The sequence below is a fragment of the Berghia stephanieae genome, chromosome 8 (genome assembly GCF_034508935.2).
Source record: "Berghia stephanieae isolate SIO BIC M18660-M18661 chromosome 8, UCSD_Bste_1.3, whole genome shotgun sequence".
Classification (NCBI taxonomy): domain Eukaryota; kingdom Metazoa; phylum Mollusca; class Gastropoda; order Nudibranchia; family Aeolidiidae; genus Berghia; species Berghia stephanieae.
The window spans coordinates 19,810,004-19,832,180 of NC_088367.1; the positions used below are offsets into that span (position 1 = coordinate 19,810,004).

Sequence of the window (22,177 nt, forward strand, 5' to 3'; positions counted from 1 at the left end):
ATAAAATATTAGACCAATCCTTTCTCTCATTTTGCGATAATACAATACCTTGGGTTTGGAATGAGGGTTAAATAAGATTTTGCAGCTTTATGGTTTCTGAGTTCAATTCCTGCTAAGGGCAACTTGGAGTTGAACTTAGAGAAGGCACTTTAAGCACATTTTTTCACCACATTCAGATGTAAAATTAGAACCTGACAAGTCACAATGTTGTATTTGTCGAAAAAAAATAATTAATCGAGCCCTTCAAGCATCATGCCATGTCCTACATGTTCAAAGTTGCTGTTGACTTGAGCCCCCTTGCAAAGTATGTTGAGCATATTAAGTAGATAAATATCACACAGGTATGCCATGTCCCTAACCAATCCATCTCCAGCCCGTGCCCGTAAGCTGTCTCACAGAAGTGGCAAAACCTGCCAATTGATTTCTTGGTGGGTTGTATGAAAGACTTTGTCAATTCCATCACTGAGGTGTTAACCAAAAGATTGGGTTTGTTCCATGCAAGAAAAGTGATTGATTAGTAGTAGTAGTAGTAGTAGTAGTAGTAGTAGTAGTAGTAGTAGTAGTAGTAGTAGTAGTAGTAGTAGTAGTAGTGTAGTAGTATGTAGTAGTAGTAGTAGTAGTAGTAGTGAGTAGTGTAGTAGTAGTGTAGTAGTAGTATGTAGTAGTAGTAGTAGTAGTAGTAGTAGTAGTAGTTAGTAGTTAAATAGTAGTAGTAGTAGTAGTAGTTAGTAGTAGTAGTAGAGTAGTAGTAGTAGTAGTAGTTAGTAGTAGTAGTAGTAGTAGTAGTAGTAGTAGTTAGTAGTAGTAGTAGTAGTAGTAGTAGTAGTAGTAGTAGTAGTGATAGTAGTAGTAGTAGTAGTAGTAGTAGTAGTAGTAGTAGAGTAGTAGTATAGTAGTAGTAGTAAGTAGTAGTAGTAGTAGTAGTAGTAGTAGTAGTAGTGTAGTAGTATAGTAGTAGTATGTAGTAGTAGTAGTTGTAGTAGTAGTGTAGTAGGGAGTTAGTTAGTAGTAGTAGTAGTAGTAGTAGTAGTAGTAGTTAGTGTAGTAGTAGTAAGTAGTAAGTAGTAGTAGTAGTAGTAGTATGTAGTAGAGTAGTAGATAGTAGTGTAGTAGTAGTAGTAGTAGTAGTATAGTAGTAGTAGTAGTAGTGTAGTAGTAGTAGTAGTAGTAGTAGTAGTAGTAGTAGTAGTAGTAGTAGTAGTGAGTATGTATAGTAGTAGTATGTAGTAGTAGTATAGTAGTAGTAGTAGTAGTAGTAGTGTAGTAGTAGTTAGTAGTAGTAGTAGTAGTAGTAGTGTAGTATAGTAGTAGAGTAGTGTAGTAGTAGTGTAGTATAGTAGTAGGTTAGTAGTGGGTGAGAGTAGTTAGTAGTATTTGTAGTAGTAGTAGTAGTAGTAGTAGTAGTTTAGTAGTAGTAGTAGTAGTAGTAGTAGTTGTAGTAGTAGTAGTAGTAGTAAGTAGTAGTAGTAGTTATTTGTAGTAGTAAGTTTAGTAGTGTAGTAGTGTAGTAGTAGTAGTAGTAGTAGTAGTAGTAGTAGTGTAGTAGTAGTGTAGTAGTAGTAGTATAGTAGTTAGTAGTAGTGTAGTAGTAGTAGTATGTAGTAGTAGTAGTAGTAGAAAGTAGTAGTGTAGTAGTAGAGTAGTTAGTAGCAGTAGCAGTAGCAGTAGCAGTAGCAGTAGCAGTAGCAATAGCAGCAGCAGCAGCAGCAGCAGCAGCAGCAGCAGCAGCAGCAGCAGCAGCAGCAGTAGTAGTAGTAGTAGTAGTAGTAGTAGTAGTAGTAGTAGTAGTAAACCTGGCAGTCTGAATGATGCTTGCTGAGAATTGTGTGATTCAGCCACTGAGTTTTTTAAGCTTCGCTGAGTATAGCTCCTCTCTCCATCCATGTTGTTAATTGTTTCCATTGGCCACACCCCTTGGCCAGAGTTTTGAGACTGTCAAGATCTTGTAACTTTTCTTAGTTCTTCAGGGGTTAATTTGGCCTCAGAAGAATCCAGAAATTTCTGATATGGAGAGAGATCCTGGTTCAGGGTAATTAATATTGATGTCGGTGTTCTCCCTACATATTTGTTGCCATGATGGAAATATTCTGTCCTTGCAGTTTGGGCTGGGATGTTATCTTCTTGATGCAAGATGTGACCAAATAACATCCATCGCTATTCTTTTATTATTGTACTCAGGCGTTGGACCCTGGTTCTATCATAGAGATCAGTATTTGTAATTGTCTCTGGCCAATAGATTCCGATTACGTGATGCAGTTGTTTGCAGTGGTATGAATCAAGACTTTCTAGTTCTTCTTTGTGAAGCCCCAGGTTCCATAAATTATGTCAATATTGGAATAATCAGTGCTTCATAAATCTGTATTCGTTTATTCTCACTGAATATGTTATTTCTATTCCATAAATTTTTGAGTTGGTTGAATGCGTTGGTCATGGTGGCCAGCTGCCTTCATTTTTGTTGATCAAATTGCCTAGTTTAAGTACACTTTTCAATTCATTTAGATTTCTGTAGATTTTTGTTTTTTCTGTTTTGGATTGATTCACTTGAACATTCCATGATACTAGAGTTGTTGATATTAATGGTGTGTATATTTTCGCTTGATGCTCTGATTTAAAGATTATGTCTGCATCACCTGCGTATATAAATTTACGTGTGATCTTCTTTGTTGGTTTTAATTTTGGTATTAGTTCTTTAATGGCCGATTCAAGGTATAATGTGAACTGAATTGGACTCAAGCTGTCTCCTTGAGGGGATCCAATTGAGGTTGATATTGTTTTTCGGATTCAAATTGTAATGTAGTATTTGATAATTGGTATCTTATGAGCTTCACATGATCTTTGTCCAAGAATGAGTCAAGGATTGATGATAACTTGGTTCTACATATGGTGTCAAAAGCTGAACTCATATCTATTCCATCTATCTGATGATGATGATGATGATGATGATGATGATGATGATGTTGATGACGATGATGGTGATGATGACTACGATGTTACTAGTGTGCATATGTGTGAATGTGTAGATATGTCAACATATTATGTTATATATGTTCTCTATAATATTGTATTGTTATAAATGTGTAACCAAATGACAAATTGCCACTATTTTGAGGACAATAAATACATACTATCATTATTATTAAGTATGATAAATTCTTCCTTATATTTTTCCATTCTGGCTTTCAGACATGGATGGGCCCATACTATGTCCACTTTGCTTCTATCTCTTCTAAACTCGCTTTGTGATGGTGAAAGATATTCCTCTACCTTTTCTCTAATTCTGTTGAGCGTGATTTTGCTTAAAACTTTTGTTAGCATGAATAATAAAACAATTGGTTGCAAATTTTCTTAAGGGCCTTTCTTTTTATTTGGTTTGTTTGGAAGAATGAGTTTTCCACTTGCAAGATTGAGAACTTGATTTGTATTAAATATCTTGTTATACATATCAGCCTTCGTCGTCAAGACATTTTAGTTCTTCTCCCCTAACACTATCTATAACTGGCAATCTGTTGTTATTTAGCTTTTGTATGGCTTCACTTATTTCTTGGGGTGTTATATTTTTTTCAAGCTCTGGATTGGTAGACTTGATTGGTTCCACTTCTTGAATACCCTTGTATTTCTCAAGATAAGATATATAGGGCAGGTGTAAATAAAATAAACACAGAATATTGCTCCTGTAAACCATACTCAGTGAGCTTTTTTCTCTCTCTATTAGCACTTAAAAATCTGTTGGAAAAATGAGCACGCTTATAAGCAGAGTCCATTTGGTTAAGCATGGATATAAAGGGGTAAATTCATGTAGTAAAAATTCTGTTACGCGCTGAAAATGTTTTTTACTTCCAAATAATGTAAATAATGTAAATATCAATTTATTGATTTATTTGTTTTGCAATCTTTTCAATTTTCAGTTTATAGTGACAGTTTTAACTAACTTACAGTGGTGAAATTATTCATATAAAGCTCGGCTCTGGATGTGGAACCGCTCCTGACTATATATACATCATATTTCCATTATCTTTTTATCTTATTGTGTAAATTATAATACGTATGTACAAAAAATGTCCTTTTTGGGATGCAATAAAGTATTATTATTATTTTTTATTATTATTATTATTATCATAGCCACAGGAATGCTTATAAAATGATACCTCTATATTGAGTCAATTTGGCCAATGGTACTCAAACATTTGCTGGTTCTAATATCAACTGTGGTTCAAAGTTGATTTAATGTGTATAAACCCTGGATATTGTGGAGGACTTTGAAGGTTGACCAGTCTTTATTTATTGTCAGGACGCTGACTATCTGTACTACAAACTCATCCCAACAAGTAGGACCAGCCATTAATTATGACCAAAAAAAAGTTTTCAATTAAATGATATACTGACCAACTTTGTGCTGACAGTAATCTTCCCCGAGAATTTGGATGCATATAGCCAAAGTTCCAGACAGCCTTGCATTGGTGGTAGTTGGGGAGAAGTAATGTTAGCCACATCGCCCACTTTGCGGTGGGCTCCCTGCAGGAGCATCATGTGACCTGATGAAGAGAAGTTTAATATAGGTCATCCGAATAGACAATTAACTTCTCCTGAGTCAAGGCAAAATCCCAGCACAATCAACAAAGATTTATTTAAGCAAAGAAAATAGCAGTGTGTTTTGAGACCGTATTTTTGTATCATAAGGAGAAAATGTGTTGAATTAATAATAGATAAAAGAAAAAAAAAGACAGCATAAGGAGATAGCACACAACATATATCAATAGCGAAAGGGCAAGTCAAAGGAGAAGTGGCCAAGCACTAAGATTTGTAAGTAGTAAACAACAATCATATTAAAAACACTTGCATACTTTTCTTGTGACACCAGAGTGCAATGGGTCTATTCCATTTATTCCAATATCACACGAACTTTAATATGTAGATGTTCATATCCTAATACATGTTGCAAAAGGCAATAAAATATAACTTACTGAATTAAAATAACTGAAGTGGATGACAAACATTAAATAAAGCAAAGACAATGAATGAGGCACGGGACAAGTTTTTTAATGAACGAAGTAGTTATTTATTTTCTGCCTTTTAAATCCAGGACACCTGTACAACCACTTATAAACAAAGAGTCATTTTTAACACATATCTTGTATTCAGCTGATTTTTACTTTCTCTTTCAATTTAGATTTAAAATGTGTATCTTAAGCTGAATGACAGTAGTTTCCTTTCTTCGACATCTGTTTTATACACAACTTTTCCTTTGCATGTTTTTTTTTGGTTTAATTTACGGAAAGAATTTGCCTAGTTATTTTGCTTGATAATTGTTTGCTTCCAATGCTACCTCCTTGGTAAATCGATTTGTGTGAATAGTTTCTTTTAGAAATTTGTCATAAATATCATTAAAAAATTTGTTTGTTTCAGATTTATACTTTATACATTTTAAAAAGTTTAACTCACCATATTTAGTATTCGTGTCATGATCATTGAACGAAGGGTCACTATTACCCTGATGCCACTCCCAGTCAAAGTCGTCATACTTGTCTTGAGTAAATCCACAAATGTCACTCAGCTCAAACTCGCAACCTTCGTTAATGGCTAGGGAAAGGAGAGGAGTGGATAGAAGGATAAATAAAAAGATTATTGAAGTAGACACACAGGAATGAATATATGGACCATGGAGATAGAGGTAGAAAGAGAGAGATAGATAAATAGAGAGAGAGAGAGAGAGAGAGAGAGAGAGAGAGAGAGAGAGAGAGAGAGAGAGAGAGAGAGAGAGAGAAAGAGAGAGAGGAGGGGGGAGGGGGGGAGAAAAGAGTCCAACCGTTTGCTAGAGAAAGCAATTCCATATCAACAGAAATGATGTCATTAGGGCTGAAACCTATATGAAGATCTTACTCAACTAAATCATTGGGAAGCAAATCATCATGATCGTCATAGCTTGTCACTCCAACACCAAACCCACTCCACAGCATCTGGTGAGCAGACTCTTAGATCATGATCAGTGCAGCTGGGTCCATCCTGGCATTCTCTAAGGATATGCTCCATCTCCATTGTTTACTCTGGGCATCCATATGTACACAAGCTGGTCAGCTAGCCCTCACTTTTTCATGCTTCCAGTTGGATTCCCCAAGTTTTGCCCATGTTCTGTTGAGAGTTACCCATTCATTTGTGAGGAGCTCAATTCTGTAGGGCAGTACTTATCTCGGATCTTCAACGGTTTCATTTGCATGATTGTCCCACTCCCTCCCCGTGTATAGTATGTAGACAGCTGCATGGACAAGGTTGATGCTTTCTTCAGTCATGAAGCTCTTTCTTGACTTCAGTCTACTTGTTGTTGGGTTGTGGTCATGGAAGGGGTTTATATTTCTAGCTTTTGGATACAGTGGCTCTTTGAACGTGGGAAGGTGCAATGCCAGTTTGTTTCAAGTTACCAGTAATAATGCGACAGGTGCTATGTATATCAAGGTCAATCTTTTTATTGTGGCAGGATCTTGCCCAGAGGGCTAGTGTGGTTGTCCTGGCTGTTTTTGGATCTGCTCCGCATGTAGTGTTTGCCAGTTTTCTTAGGAGGCCACCTTTGCTTTTGTTTTCTTTGTGTGCTGACATAAGGACAGTGTGCAGTCTAAGGTGATACCGTGGTACACGAGAAATGACTAGTTCCCCAATATGTATCCATTCCAGGAGATGTTCAGTTTCCTGTTGGCTGGTGGTTTCTGAATGGAAGACTCACACTTGAGTTTTTCCTGGGTTGGCATTTAGTGAGTTTTTCAAGTAGTACTCAGAGAGTGTCTTCAGGGCATCTGTTAGACTCTCCTCAATGGTCTTGAAATCAGAGACCTGGGATGCATGACACAGATATTCAGCATATAGAAACCTCCATAATATGTTCTCAAACTCAGGTTGGACGTTGGTATAAATGTTGAAAAAGATAGAAGCAAGTACCAATCCTTGAGGGAGTCTGTTCTTTTATCATATCCATCTGCTTTTCTTCCCATCCATTTCCCACAAAACAGTTTGACCCAAGGAACTTTATTATTGCAACTACTTTTGTGTTACGAGTTACCCTTGCAACCTTTAGGTGGAGTTGCCAGTGTTTTCAGCTGTCAGATCCATGAATACATCCCCTGTATTTTGTTTATTCTCATAGCCAACTTCAATGCATTGTGCCAAGTTCTGGAATTGGTCACGGCATGATCTTCCAGGGTGGAGACCAGCTTAGTCAGGTGACAGATGTTCTTCTACTGTTAAGGAAATCCTGGCTAGTATCATGCGCTCATATACTTTGTACAGTATGCAGAGGAGGGATAATGGTCTGCAAATCTTGCTGCTATTTGGATCTTTTCCAGGTTTTAGTAGTGCTATTGCTCTAGCTTGTTGCTAAAGCTTTGGTATTGTGCATGATTCAACACACTGCTGTTTATTTCTTCATAAAATCGGATCACTTAGTTATACTGCTGGAACCCAGCAAGTGACTGACAACAGCAGCTGCATGCGGTAAAAGTGGCTACCTGGACGGGGATTCCCCTTTTTGAGGGTTAAGACACAAAGTATTGCATTTTCGTGATGTAATACAACACCATATCTAGATGACCACTTACATTACAAAAATATTAACTAATGGAACAGATAGTACTACTTTCACTTGTTATGTTGGTTCTTTTTTTCGTTTTATTGTGATTATTCTGATAGGTTTTATAAGCAATTTAAAATCCCTACCATTTTAAAATATTTTTGTTGTTGTGCGGACAATAAAAAATTCAAATCTTTAAAATCAGACGTTGGATTCCGAAACTAATTAATGCTTTGTCCAGTCTTAATATTATTACACACAGTAAAACATTCATTTTCTGATTCAACACATTTTAACTACGTTTTTAATGGTCATAAATGTAATGGGCTGGACATAATGTATGTTCTCTTAATTTGTATTTTGTATTGTATTTAAAAGATATGGAGATAAGTGGATTAAACAGTTTAACACACTCCTAAAGAACATATAAAGCAATATATTGTGTGTGTAGGTTTTACTTCACTATTACAAATAGAAACAAAACCACCGTCATTACACCAAACAACAACACCATCACAGTGGCGTAGTAGATAATAGAAGCAATGAATATGGTAGAAAAAGGTATTCTCTCTCTCTCTCTCTCTCTCTCTCTCTCTCTCTCTCTCTCTCTCTCTCTCTCTCTCTCTCTCTCTCTCTCTCTCTCTCTCGCTCACACACACACACACACACACACACACACATATATACATACACCCATACATCCTGCATATACACACATATTACAAACGTAAAAGACAGGCTAAGAGAAATGAATCACATTCACACTACACCTAATTCATACCACTGACAACAACGATATAACATCAACAGTTAGTGCAGATAGTATTTCCACAAAGGCAAGTTTGACTGGGGAAAATAAGAAGTGGGGGGGGGGGGGGGGGGACTAGGGGAGTACTCAAACTTAGCCTAGCCAAGATAGAGAAAATAATAGTGGCACCTCCTAGGAATTAACAGAATTCAGACATTATTCTCAATATTCACAATGTACAAGTAGTGCAGCTGGTGAATAAAACCTTCCCACACCAATCAACAGAGACATGAATGAAACAAACCCATTCATCTCATATTTCTTAAATCAGTAACATATGTGTCTTTAAGAACTATTATTGTAGGACTACTTGCAGAGGGAGTGTATATATATATATATATATATATATATATATATATATATATATATATATTATTTAAAATATTTACCACAATGTTTGAGACAGTCAAACACAATTCAATTCTATATATATATATTATATATATATATATATATATATATATATATATATATATATATATATATATATATATATATATATATATATATATATATATATATATATATATATATATATATATATATATATATATACGTTCCTGTACTACAATAAGTATGACTTCTTCACTCCTTTACCATATTCGTGGGAACGTGTAATGACAAAACTGTAGAATCAGTGTAGTAAAGTGTTCCATGGTCAGTAGGGAGTCCAGGAAATGATTATGACATTGTTTACATTGTGTAACTGGTCCAAATTCATCACCCACGATAGCCTAGACATCTCATAGACTGCTAGATATTCCCAGTGAAATTTGATACCCCACCCCTACACTTGTTACATATTTGTTGAACTGAATTAACATTAGTGCAACAGAAAGTAGACGGTTTGTACTATGTACTTGTGTGAATAATAATAAACTGCAACGTCTGATTGTTGTTGTAGGGATTCCAGAAATATTTGATTTAAATGATAAATGTAGTGAAAATGTGAGTCTACTTTGCTGTCTTCCTGAGAAAGAAATATACTGATGGTATCTCTGATATTTAGTCCACTGTGTGAGGGGGATTTCAATCTTTAACATGAGTGATATGGGTTTACATTTAAGATAATTGTCGATTGGCTATGCCATTATTTATCAGACCAATTAGACTACTCGCTTCACTGACTGCAGGCACGTGCCATGCCAGAGCGCAGGTAAAGAGAAGGAGAGTAGTGACCTCTTGACCTAGCATCTCAACTAAGTGATCCGCTGGTAAACCACTGTGAACACAGTTGTTAACAATAGTAACCAGATTTTTGTTGAGGGACTGACATGCTTTATCATTTCTCCAGTGATGCCATCCAGACCAGCTGTTTTACCGGGTTAGTAATACTCAAGAACTGATTTAGATTCATCAATGCAGAAAGGATCTACTTCCTGTTCACTTCCTTGGGCGATCTTTCCATTTCCCTTTTCATTTCCTTAAGTTTGACCTTTTCTGTCTCACCACTGTAACTCTGGTTTGTTATTTTCTGTATTTATTTTTTTCATAGTTGACCAGGCTTTCTTGCTGTGATGGGTCATGTCTGTGTTGGTTATCATTTCCTTCCTTATTTCTGATTTTGTTTCAGCAATGGAAGTCATTAAGGTCTCACCAAGTTGGACAGTTTCTTCAGCAAATGGATCTGTTTCGTAAGCCTCCACATTCTGTTCATAAAGTTTGTTGCTGTCTTGCTGTAGGTATGGTATATAGGCTTTCCTGCATCCTCTCGGTATGAGTTTTTTGGCAATTCTCCATATAAGTTTCTGGAATTTGTAATTTTTGGGAACTGGATCAACGGTTTTGATGCTGTCATTTAAGTCTGACAAGAATTCTTCTCAGTTTACCTTCCAAAATTGAATCTGGGTAGAAATTTGCTCTTGCAGGGTCTAATGACTGGTTCTACCTCAATGGTAATAGGTCTGTGTTGATATTTTGGTATGGTTTGAAGATATCTGGAGGACACAAATACAAGATCTGGGTCATAGACTCTTCTTCAGTGAGTGTTTGAGAATGATGGTTTGTCTTTTGCGTCAGGTAGGAGTGTCAGATTATATTGGTCAATCCATTCCTCAACAGAATCTCAAATTTCATTATTATCACTGTATCCCCATTTGGTGCTGTGGCTGTTGAAGTCCCCTATCACCATTGCTTCTCATTTGTGGTGGATGTATCTGACCATTTGAAAGGTGTTGGTGGGGGTTTGTAGACAGATATCAAATTGGAATGTGTGCTTTCAATTCTGAGAATTTTCACCTTGCTTACTGTTGTGTCCTGACTATATGTCACTATTGATTTGTCTTTGATGAAGATAGCACTACCATGAATATCACTGCCATGTTGTATGACTAGGTACATGCCGGGGATGTTTGGTGCCAATGTCTTGTGCATCTCTTATAAACAAAGTATGATTGCCTTGAGGTTGGACAGTATATTTATCTTTATTGATGACAGTCCTTTTGTATTGAAGCAACAATTTTAAAGTCGTCCATGTTGCGGGCTGAGGGGTTATCCTTTGACCACCTGATCATGGAAGAGTATGCTGTTGGTGTTGTGCGTGGCCAATCAAGTTTAACGTTTTCATGTGCACTGTTCTAATAATCACAAATAAGTTAAATGAATTGTAACAAAATATTCCCTGCATGGACGATTCTTACAACAGCTGAATCTGCAATATACCCCAGCATTGAATGATCCAAATATTTCAAATGGTATAGATACATTGCAATCATCCAAAGTAAAGCAATCAGAATTAGATAATTTATGTGTGGTGTAATCCTAAAAAAACAACAAAAATAAATTCCCTTAATTCATCATCAGGGGGAAATTTTTCTTTAGGGTCTATCTCAAAACAAAAAAAAAGACTGAGATAATAAGTGTGAACTCGGCGCAGTACCACAAATTGAGGGATATTGGCTAACTTTTTTTTTCTTGCTAAAGGAAATAACAAGATGCATACTTGAACTCTGGTCTCCCAGGAAAAAGTGCAATACCTTATCCATTTGGCCATATTGCCTCCCATCATCATCCAATCAAAATCTTACAAGGCAATAGTTCCCTCAATCTTGGAATATACCAGTAAAGTGTGGAATCTAAAGTTAAAAAGACTGGAGAAAACAGCTGGGCTAATATGCAACGATTTCTTGGCATGTATTGGTCTTTTTTCTCAGAGAGTGGATTTTGTTTAAGATTATGAACAACTTCATACATGTCCATCTGTCCAACTGCGTTGTGTGTGAACACCATCAGGAGCAAAAGAGATGACTGCAGAAAACTAATTATCCCCAAATTCAGGATGATACCACATTAATTCCTGTTTCCCTTCAACTGATTGTTTGTTGAACGGTCTGCTAAAGAATGTTATTAATGCTTTGTTGACTGGTATAATTCTTACCCAATATGTCACTGTACAGCTCTTCTATGAACACCCCCTAAATGAAGCTTAATTATGATGGATTGTTATGTAACGTTCAAGTGTGTATTCAACATGTGAGTTTTCTATATTTCGATGGAGGATGATGAGGAGGAAGAGGAAAAGAAGGTGAAGAAGAAGAATAGGAAGAAGATAAAAATAAGAGAAAGAAGAAGAAGATAAAAATAAAAGGAAGAAGAAGAAGATAAAAATAAAAGGAAGAAGAAGAAGAAGAAGAAGAAGAAGAAGAAGAAGAAGAAGAAGAAGAAGAAGAAGAAGAAGAAGAAGAAGAAGAATAGGAAGAAGATAAAAATAAGAGGAAGAAGAAGAAGAAGATAAAAATAAAAGGAAGAAGAAGAAGAAGAAGAAGAAGAAGAAGAAGAAGAAGAAGAAGAAGAAGAAGAAGAAGAAGAAGAAGAAGAAGAAGAAGAAGAAGAAGAAGAAGAAGAAGAAGAAGAAGAAGAAAGAAGAAGAAGAAGAAGAAGAAGAAGAAGAAGAAGAAGAAGAAGAAGAAGAAGAAGAGAAGAAGAAGAAGAAGAGAAGAGAGGATGAGGAGTAAAAGGAGAGAGGAAAGAGTGAGGTGATAAGAGAGGAGAGGTGAAAGAGAGAGAGAGAGAGAGAGAGAGAGAGAGAGAGAGAGAGAGAGAGAGAGAGGGGTGGAGAGAGAGAGAGAGAGAGAAGGGAGGGGGGAACTGAAAGTAATTAATTTTATACCAGAATAACGTTGGCAGGGAGTCACTGTATACATTAGATCATCGATACTGATATCATTCAGGGGATCATCTGAAACACCCTCAATTATTATCTGTATAAAAATAGAGAACAGAGATAAAGCACAAAGAAAGTGAAAGGAGAGTGTAATAAAATAGTCTATAAAATATTCTACTAAATATCTTCCTCTTTTATTCTCAATTCAAACATAAGCGACTCAAAGAGCATATCAGTATTAAGAGCTATTCTTTTTACATTTTTTTTATTGTTTTTTTTTTTTTTTTCAATTTATTCTAATTATTGATAATTACATAAAATTGATCCAAATGAAAAAAAAATAATAATCAAACTATCAGCAGGTGGTCTAAACAAGCTTTGCTTTACTTGATGTGAAACACAAAATCATTGATCAATTAGAAGTCCAGTTAGAATTTTTTTTTAAAGAAAAAGAATTAAACCCTTTCATACAGTCAAAGTAAAACAAAGTAACTGTGGTCTAAAGGAAAAGCTTTTTTAACAGCTTTACACGATGTCAAAATGAAATCAGGACAAAATAATACATATTCTCATGGTGTTAAACAAGTAACAATCATACAGTCCGAAATAGGGATATCAGCTGAGTCAGTCTGTTATGGGCAAAATAGAATTTCTTCTGAACCCTTCTTCTGCCCGCACTGTGTCTCTCTCCCTTCCCCCCCCCCCCCCCCCCCCCCTGTGATCGCATATGCCCATTAAAGTTGAGTCTGAATAGCCATGGGAGACTATTCAGACTCGAGTCTAAATTATCATTTCATTACATTTATCATCGGTTCAAAACGAACAATTCAACTTGAATGTAACTGGAACCAAACAGGAAAACTCACAGAATTTGTAACATGTCAAAATGTACTTCATCTTGCTTACAACTTACAACATATCAATAAAAAAAAAAATGAAAAATTGTAAAGCTTGTTTTCAAATTGTACAATTTCAACAAGTATAAACGTAATGGGTCAAAGTAATGTCAAGAATTGTAATAAGAAGCTGTAGAGAGCACAAATTTGAATTTTCAAAACCACAGTTAGAACAATTATATCTCAAGACCAATTATTTTGTTTAGGAAAATTTATCTTGATTTTATCATGTAGTTGAGACGATGAGCAATACACTGCCTTCCTGCATTCAGATTAAATCAAGCCTTAACTTTGTTATAAAAACATATTCCATACTGATACTGGAAATATTGACATAAACAAAAATTAAATGTTTTAAATCGTTATGCAATTGCTGCCATGCTAAAGATGGCCAAATTAGATTTTTGTTTATGTTATAAAAAATATTTTTTAAAACATTGAGCTTTTAAACAAGGGGTACCTAGCCAATAGCAACAGTTTACATGTAAGACAGGTCATGACGCATGTCAGGTGATATCACTTCTTTTTTTATCGGACAGAGACAACACTGTTAACGACCAGGTACTCATTTAACAACTGAGTACAGTGAGTGAATGTGAGTAAAGAGCCTTTTCCAAGGTCTCAACTATGCACCTTTAGAACAGACTCGAACCTGAGACCTTCCGATCCAAAGGCGAGTGTGATACCACAAGACCACATAGTTTCTCCTCATTGACTGAGAGAGAAAACAACTTGAAATTTAAGGGATTGAGTTATATAATATTGTGAGACAAAGTTACTGACCGATTTTATTTAATAATTGCTTCAGATTTTTTTAAAAAATTAACTTTAAAGGCAGGTAACTATTTTTCTTTACTAATAAAAAAATAAAAAGATAAATAAAATTTGGCTTCAAATTCAGCTAAATCGTTTTTTAAACTCAAATTTCAAATTGCTGATGGGCCATAAAATTCAAGTTTTCGGATATATTTATAAAAATATGCATACCTTAAAAGTAACATTCTTGACTACATCAATTTTAGCCTGAGTCCATTTCTCTGTCTTGTCTGTTGTGGCAAATGCAGGAAACTGTTTATCTTTTTCTTTAATACTGACCGTTAATGTGATATATTGAGAAGTGGGTGAATATAGCAGATACCAAAATGAGAAGCATGCCATTGATCCAAAGTTATCAGCCATCGGTATCGCTATTTCAGGTGATTCTAAGACAGATGGGAAACCAGCATTTTTTCCAAGTTGTAAGAACAGACTGCGTGAGTCACCTGGTGGTGAAAAAAACAAACAAATGTGTAAGTATTATGCAAAAATAAATTTATGAGCGTTAAAATTTTTTGGGTTAAAGAGAGAGAGAGAGAGAGAGAGAGAGAGAGAGAGAGAGAGAGAGAGAGAGAGAGAGTGAGAGAGAGAGAGAGAGAGAGAGAGAGAGAGAGAGAGAGAGAGAGAGAGAGAGAGAGAGAGAGAGAGAGAGAGGTAAAAATACAAGGAATGCTTTGTGTTAAGGTCCTACTTTATCCGGCGATAAAAACAATGATACAATGAGCAAAGTCAAGGCAAATCTTGAATGATTATAATTATTATCATCAGCATCATCATCATGATCATCATATCGTTAGTAATATTATTATTATTATTGTTATTATTATTATTATTATTATTATTATTATTATTATTATTTATTATTATTATTATTATTATTATTATTATTATTATTATTATTATAATGATAATAATAATAATAATAATAATAATAATAATAATAATAATAATAATAATAATAATAATAATTGTTATTATTATTATTATTATTATTATTATTATTATTATTATTATTATTATTATTATTATTATTATTATTATTATTATTATTATTCTGTATCTGTATGGTTGGCACTGAAGAAACCAATGGTCTGGTTGTATTTCAGCGGCGTCCTCATTGGGCGCGGGCCCATGTCAGTCGGGCCTTGAAATCGTTTAGGTGTGGTGCCATGATGACCAGTTCATCCAGCCCATTCCACTCCGAGATAGTTCTAATGAAGAAAGAATTTATGTAGTTTTGTGTTCTTGTCTGTGGGATTTTGAAGGAGTTCGAATTGTTTGTGGCGTATCTGTCGATGGGGTTTTCGGTTATGTGGTTGGCGAAAGTGAGTGCTCGGATTTTTCTTTTGTTTGGTCATGGCGTGAAAAAGGAGTCTGCCTTTATTGATGGTATTTGATCTGTTATTATCTTGAACATGAATGACAGATGGGTTTCTTTTCTTCTTTGTTGGAGGCTGATGAGATTTCTTTCTTCTAACATTTTTGTCATGCATCCTGGGGTTCTGCTCTTATAGTTCCCAGTTATGAACCGGGCGCCTTGTCTCTGGACTCTCTCAAGTTTTTGAATATCCTCTTTCAGGTAGGGGTCCCAGGCAACTGCTCCGTATTCCAATTGTGATCTCACAAGTGCGAGGTAGGCGTTTTGTTTGCATGATGTTGGGGCGTGGCTAAGATTTCGGCGGATAAACGCGAGGGTGCAGCTTGCCTTTTGGGTTATTTTGTTAATGTGTTTCCCCCATTTCAAGTCCTTTGAGAAGGTGATGCCAAGGTATGGGTTATCGTCGACTTGTTTCAGGACGGTGTTGTTTAACTTGTAGGTCTCATTGTACTTTCTAGCTGTGCTGAGGATGTAGCATTTGTTTGCGTTAAATTTCATTCCCCAATCATTAGCCCACTGTTCGAGACTTCAGGTCCTCTTGTAGCAATTTTTGATCATTTGCAGATTTTATTGGTCGGTATATTAGACAGTCATCGGTGAATAACCTAATCTGAGATTTTACTCGTAGAGGTAGGTCATTGATGAAACAAAGAAATAGTATGGGTCCTAGCACCGTTCCCTGTGGTACTCCTGATATGACTGGACATTCATCCGATGACGTGCCGTCTAGGACTACTTTCATGGTACGTTTTGTGAGGAAATTACCAAGCCATGTGTGTAAAGAGCCACGAATTCCGTAATTTTCTAGTTTCTGCAGGAGTTTTTGGTGGGGCACAGTATCAAATGCTTTGGAAAAGTCGAGGATGCCGATGTCTGCCTGAGTGTTGGCATTCTGGAGTCTCAACAGGTCGTTTACAGTTATTAGGAGTTGGCTTTCACATGAGTATCCTTTGCGAAACCCGTGGTTCAGGTCAGTTAGGATGTCATTGTTCTCAAAGTGGACCATCATGTTCTTACATATTATATGTTCTAATAGTTTGGATATTACAGACGTCAGTGAGATTGGACGGTAGTTCTCTGCTTTATTTTTGTTGCCTTTTTTAAATACAGGTGCGATGTTTGCCTTCAGCCAGTCATTAGGGAGCATCACGGTGTTGACCGATTTTTGGAAAATTATGCATAATGAGGGGGCCAAACTCTCAGCACACTCCTTTAGTACTATGTTGGGGATGTTATCTGGACCTGACGGCTTAGATGGATCGACGTTTTTCAGCAACTTTTCAACTCCTGAGATGTTTATGTTGATATTAGTAAGAGATTGGTCACACCTCTGTGATGTCGGTGGGGTGGTTGTATCGTGTGGATCATGAGGGGTAAAGACAGATTTAAATTGATCCAAGAGGATCGTTGCTTTATCCTTCCCCTTAATGTACAAGGTTTCATTTATTATTATTATTATTATTATTATTATTATTATTATTATTATTATTATTATTATTATTATTATTATTATTATTATTATTATTATTATCACTATTATTATTTTCATTATCATTTTTATCATTATTATTATACAGTGTAAGATGGAATTGAACGGACATGGGAAAAATGTTCTGCTATAGACAGGTTTCCATCAAGGTTTTCATTTTTCTTCATGAAGGGTCATAGAATGAACAGCACGTGATTATATAGAAATGAATATGACAATTTTTTTTTCTATTTTTGTAGGGAAATACTACATTTAAATCAAATCAAAGCCCTATCTCCAGTGAATAAAAATCGTTTTGAATTTTTATAACATAGCTGCCAACTTTTCAAAAATAAAATAAGGAATGCCCATTTGGCCTGGGATGATGGACAACCTAAAAATGGAGTATACTTATTTCTCTTATTGAACCTAAACAGTTATAAAAGCTTGCTTGAGAATAAAAAATTAGAATCAGATCAAGATGGTTTTTTTTTTAAGGGATTGAATTTATATTTCATAAATTAATAAAGGGAAATAATCATTCTAATGTTTAATCTATATAAGCAATTGATTGTCTGATTGAATACCTTCCAATCAAAGATGTTGATTTAATTTAATTTTTAATTAATACAATATTTGTTACAAAAAGTGAAAGTATCAATACTGTCTGAGAACACTAAAAGTATATTCGAGGCTAATATGCATATTTTATGCAAATCTCCATATAATCAACTGGAATTTTTTTAATTGTTGAAAATCATTTATGATAGAGAGGATAATTCAAATTAAACAGCTACATAGGAATGGAGAATATGCTGTGTTGATTTAAACCCTGCCCATCATCTCTCGCTGAACATCAATAATAATAATAATAATAATAATAATAATAATAGTAGTAGTAGTAGTAGTAATAATAATAATTCATTCGGTCTTGTTCACCATAAATTAGCCAAAAACTACAAAATACAGATTTTGAACTAAAAATACGGACTTAAGAACTCAGGAAGTCAAATACGGAACAAATCCGTTTTTAACGGAACGGTTGGCAGCGATGTGATAATCCATTCATAAAATAAAAAATTTATGCGGTTTCAAATGTGTCATTTATTTGGATGACTCACAAAGAGAAAAAAACCCCAGAAAATATAGGACGTTTTTTTCTGGTTTGTGGCTGTATCTCGCTTAATACATGATGGAATATGATATTGAAACTTGGCAATTTATGGAAAATTTCTCAGAAAATATGATGAAGATATCAGAAGAGCTCTGACTGGTATAGTCTTAGAGCTGTATGACTAGGGTCAATCGGAATTTTGTTTCAAAAATATACATACAAAGTGTAAATTTGTGTTAACAACCCATACAAATGATATGAAAAATGCCTGCCAAATTATCATCAATCAACAAAGTCTGTGAGACCATGACTTATGTTATTTCTGAGAGGGAGAGAAAGAGAGAGAGTGAGAGAGAGAAAGAGAGAGAGAGAGAGAGAGAGAGAGAGAGAGAGAGAGAGAGAGAGAGAGAGAGAGAGAGAGAGAGAGAGAGAGAGAGAGAGAGAGAGAGAGAGAGAGAGAGAGAGAGAGAGAGAGAGAGAGAGGGTGTATGTGTGTGTGTGTGATAATTTACTGTGAGGAAAATAAAATTGGACGTCTATTTCAAAGGGGACAAAGATTGTTAAAAAGTCGACTTATCAACTGATTAGTATGACAAAATGCTAGCGTCGACAAGGTTAACACCCCTATGACCAAACAATGAAAAAAAATTTGTCAAAAAAAAAAAGCGAGAGAGAGGGTCTCCACTTTCGCGGCTTAGGTGCCAGATGGCCATGCTTGTGGCCAAAATTGGCCAAATAGAGAATTTTATTTCTTTTATTACATTTTATTTATTTATTTTTGTCTCAGTGACAATTATCCTAGTCTATTCAATTCTTTGCTTGTCAAATTCAATTAGCTTTTTAAGGGTGTCAGTCTTAGTAGTGAAAACCATGCAAGTTTCTATTGAGCGACTTTTTAAATCGATATTGGCCACATGGAAATCTGGCCATCTGGCAACCTTGCCTCGCTGATGTCACGTTGTGTGTCATTGAATCGCATATTGGGTAGATGTTTTGTGATGATACGTGAAAAGTACTTATCATATTCCGATAAAATTTGAAACATTAATAGATGAAATGTGCATATATAATCTTATTAACGGCTCTTGATAGTTTTAGAAATATTTTACTCAAAAGGGCAAACATCTGTTTTTAACACTTTTCTGGTGATCACATGAGTTATATCATTTGATATAATCTAAAATGACGTCTTTACTACTTCTGTAACTTTCAGACATATTTATTGGTAAAAAGCGTTGTAATGAATTTTTTTTTAAAATAGCATATATGAAATCGCCGTGTCCCATATTTTGCCTTGAATTCGCACCACTTCGGGACCGAAACAAGGTCCAAAGATTTCCGTGAGATCATCATTGCTAGATATCCATGCCCAAACCCCACTAAACTTTTTTGATGATGCACAGCTAACAATAATTTATCTATGTGTTATTCTCTTATGTTAATCTTATTTCTTGAAAGTGCATTAAAAAAATCTGTTTTTATGCATTTTTGTTTGTGTGTTTGTTGGATGGTTTGTCTTTCTTTTATTGCTGTTGTGAGTGTTACATTTTATTTTAGTATTTCCCTCTAACAGAATATGTCCTCTTCTCTCTGAGTTCCTGATAAGAACAATCTTTTGTACTACTATCAGTTTGCAAGTTGGAGCTACCTCCTTGATTTGTGCTTGAGACCGCCTTGCTGCCCATCCCTTTCGTGTTCAGTTTATTATGGGCCATGTATGGCTATGTCAATCATGTAGACAACCTTTACTGATCTAAGCCTATCCTTTGATCACTCATAACAAAGCCCAGGCCAGGAACAATTTCATAGGTTTGGATATCAACATACAGGCTTGTAAATGTCACTTTTTCAAAAAGTCTGAAAAATTTCAGTCATTATGTTCATAACCATTTGTATGTAATACATACTCTACTGATTGTAGATATGATATCTAATTGCTTGAAGTTAATAAAAAGTATTGGATGAGTCTATTGCCTTGATATCAGCACTGTGATCAATGTAAGTCTCAGGCATTTAAACAAATTTTTAAATCTTTATATATAGGTTATCCATAACAATTCAACTGATGAAAACAACCCATATCAAATTACTGTGTAGTCCATCTCGGACAGGGAAACCATAACAATAACAATGCCGTCAGATGGAAAAAACTGAGACAGCTCCGTACATTGAGTAAATGCATGATTCACAATTCAATTTTTTAGCCTTTTGGGCTGAAATTTTGTTTTGAATAACAAAATCATAATTACTATCCAATTTTTCTTACATAATATGAAATTGAATGTAAGCTTCAATTTTATTACAAAAACAGATCAAATGAACGTTTCTAGTTTCTCCTTTATCAACAAAACAGGATGAATGAAACACTACAGATGAATGAGATAATGTGGTAGTGACGTTGTTAAGATGAATAAACAAAACATTGGTTGGCAAGAAATGGTATGCTCCTTTGTAAGGAAGGACGAATTAAAATAGAATAATCGATATTTCTAAAAGTAAGGTGCGCAATTAAGTGAAAAGAGGAAGTGTAATGATGTTTAGAAGTGAAATATAAAAACGTGTAGACTGTTGTTGGAAAATAAATACAATGGAATTGGAAATAAATACGAAAATTAATGGATGTTGTTACGAGTATAACCATTAGTGGAAGTAGCAGCAGCAGAAGGAACAGTAGCAATTTTAGTAGTAGTAGTAGTAGTAGTAGTAGTAGTAGTAGTAGTAGTAGTAGTAGTTGTCATAGTAGTAATGATACTGATTTGTAATAAAAGGAAAAGATGATGGATGGCCGGGGGAGGGAAGAGACAAAGCTAGTTTAATATTTAAATGAGGTCCAGTCTCAAGTTCATGCCATGAGGTGAAAGCGTGTTCAGTTTTCATATCAGTTCTGCCTCCTTGTATTTTCTATGTTGTTTAGTGGTGTGACAGAACTGAAGGATGGCAATTTGGATGTCGTGCAATCCTCGATGACTGGACCCATTGAAGTGGTGGGCGACAGGTTTGTCCTCGTCGTTTTCAATAGACTGCAGATGTTGTCCAAACCTGTCGCTTAGTCTCTTGCCAGTTTCTCCCACGTCTGTCTTGTGGTAACGTTTGCAGATTATAGCGTAAATTAGGTTAGGATCCGTGCAGGTGAATGAGTGTCAGATGTACCACACTTTATTCATGAATTCGATGAAATTTTCCACAAATAAGTGTGGGCATGTCCTGCATCTGCAATGTCCACAAGGCTCCGTCTTACGTTGATTACCGGCCAAATCCATTGTCGAGCGGTTCCTTACTAGTATGTCCCTCAAATTGCGGTCCCGTCTGTAGGCGATTAGTGGAGGTTTGTTGAATATATCCCTCGTTTCCACATGCTCCTGAAGAATCTGACGGTAGTTAGTTTTAAAATTTTGATGACTTCCTTGCTGTGTAAATGATTAGTGATGACTAGGATAGGTCTGTCTGTTTTGCTGTCACTGTTGTCAACTGGTTTCAAGGCAGCTTCCCTTGATGTTTTGGATTTTGTCAACCGCTTGTTTTAAGATGAATTTAGGATAATGGACGGTTGCAGAAAAAGTCAAGCATTTTATCCTTCTCTACCGTGAAGTCCTCATCATCCTGGCAGAATCGTCTTAGTCTGAGTAGCTGTGAAAATGGAATTGAATCTTTGCATTTGGTGGGATGTGAGAACAGGTAGAGAAAGTTGCTGTGACTGTCCGTTTCCTTGTAGTGGATAGATGTCTTGAGTCCACTTTGGGTGAGGTAAACTGCGATGTCCAGGAAGGCTACATGAGTGGCGGATATCTGATGAGTGTATTTTATTGCTGGATGGAAGTTTTTGAGGGCAGAGATGAATTTGTTGAATTGCATTTTAGTCATGTTGGTAACGCCAATGCAATCGTTTGTTGATGTATCTTTTATAAAAAGCTGGTTGGTGGCCGTCATATTGGGAGAAAAACTTAAACTCGAGGTGGCCCATGAATAAATTGGTGTGCGATGGACCCATTTTGGTGCCCATGGCCACTCCCGAGACTGATGGGAAAATTGGCTTTTGAATTCAA

The 22,177-nt window shown here is 35.6% G+C and overlaps 1 protein-coding gene across 1 annotated transcript in view; it reads right to left on the reverse strand.

The window, feature by feature from the left end:
- Positions 1 to 22,177, reverse strand: part of LOC144978319 (MAM and LDL-receptor class A domain-containing protein 1-like) — a 213,693-nt gene that overhangs the window by 137,162 nt on the left and 54,354 nt on the right. The window contains exons 14-17 of the mRNA XM_078924193.1: positions 14,346 to 14,620; positions 12,469 to 12,559; positions 5,440 to 5,577; positions 4,384 to 4,532 (exon numbers count right to left, since the gene is read on the reverse strand). Coding sequence (XP_078780319.1) covers positions 4,384 to 4,532; positions 5,440 to 5,577; positions 12,469 to 12,559; positions 14,346 to 14,620 — 653 coding nt within the window. The remainder of the gene's footprint in view (positions 1 to 4,383; positions 4,533 to 5,439; positions 5,578 to 12,468; positions 12,560 to 14,345; positions 14,621 to 22,177) is intronic.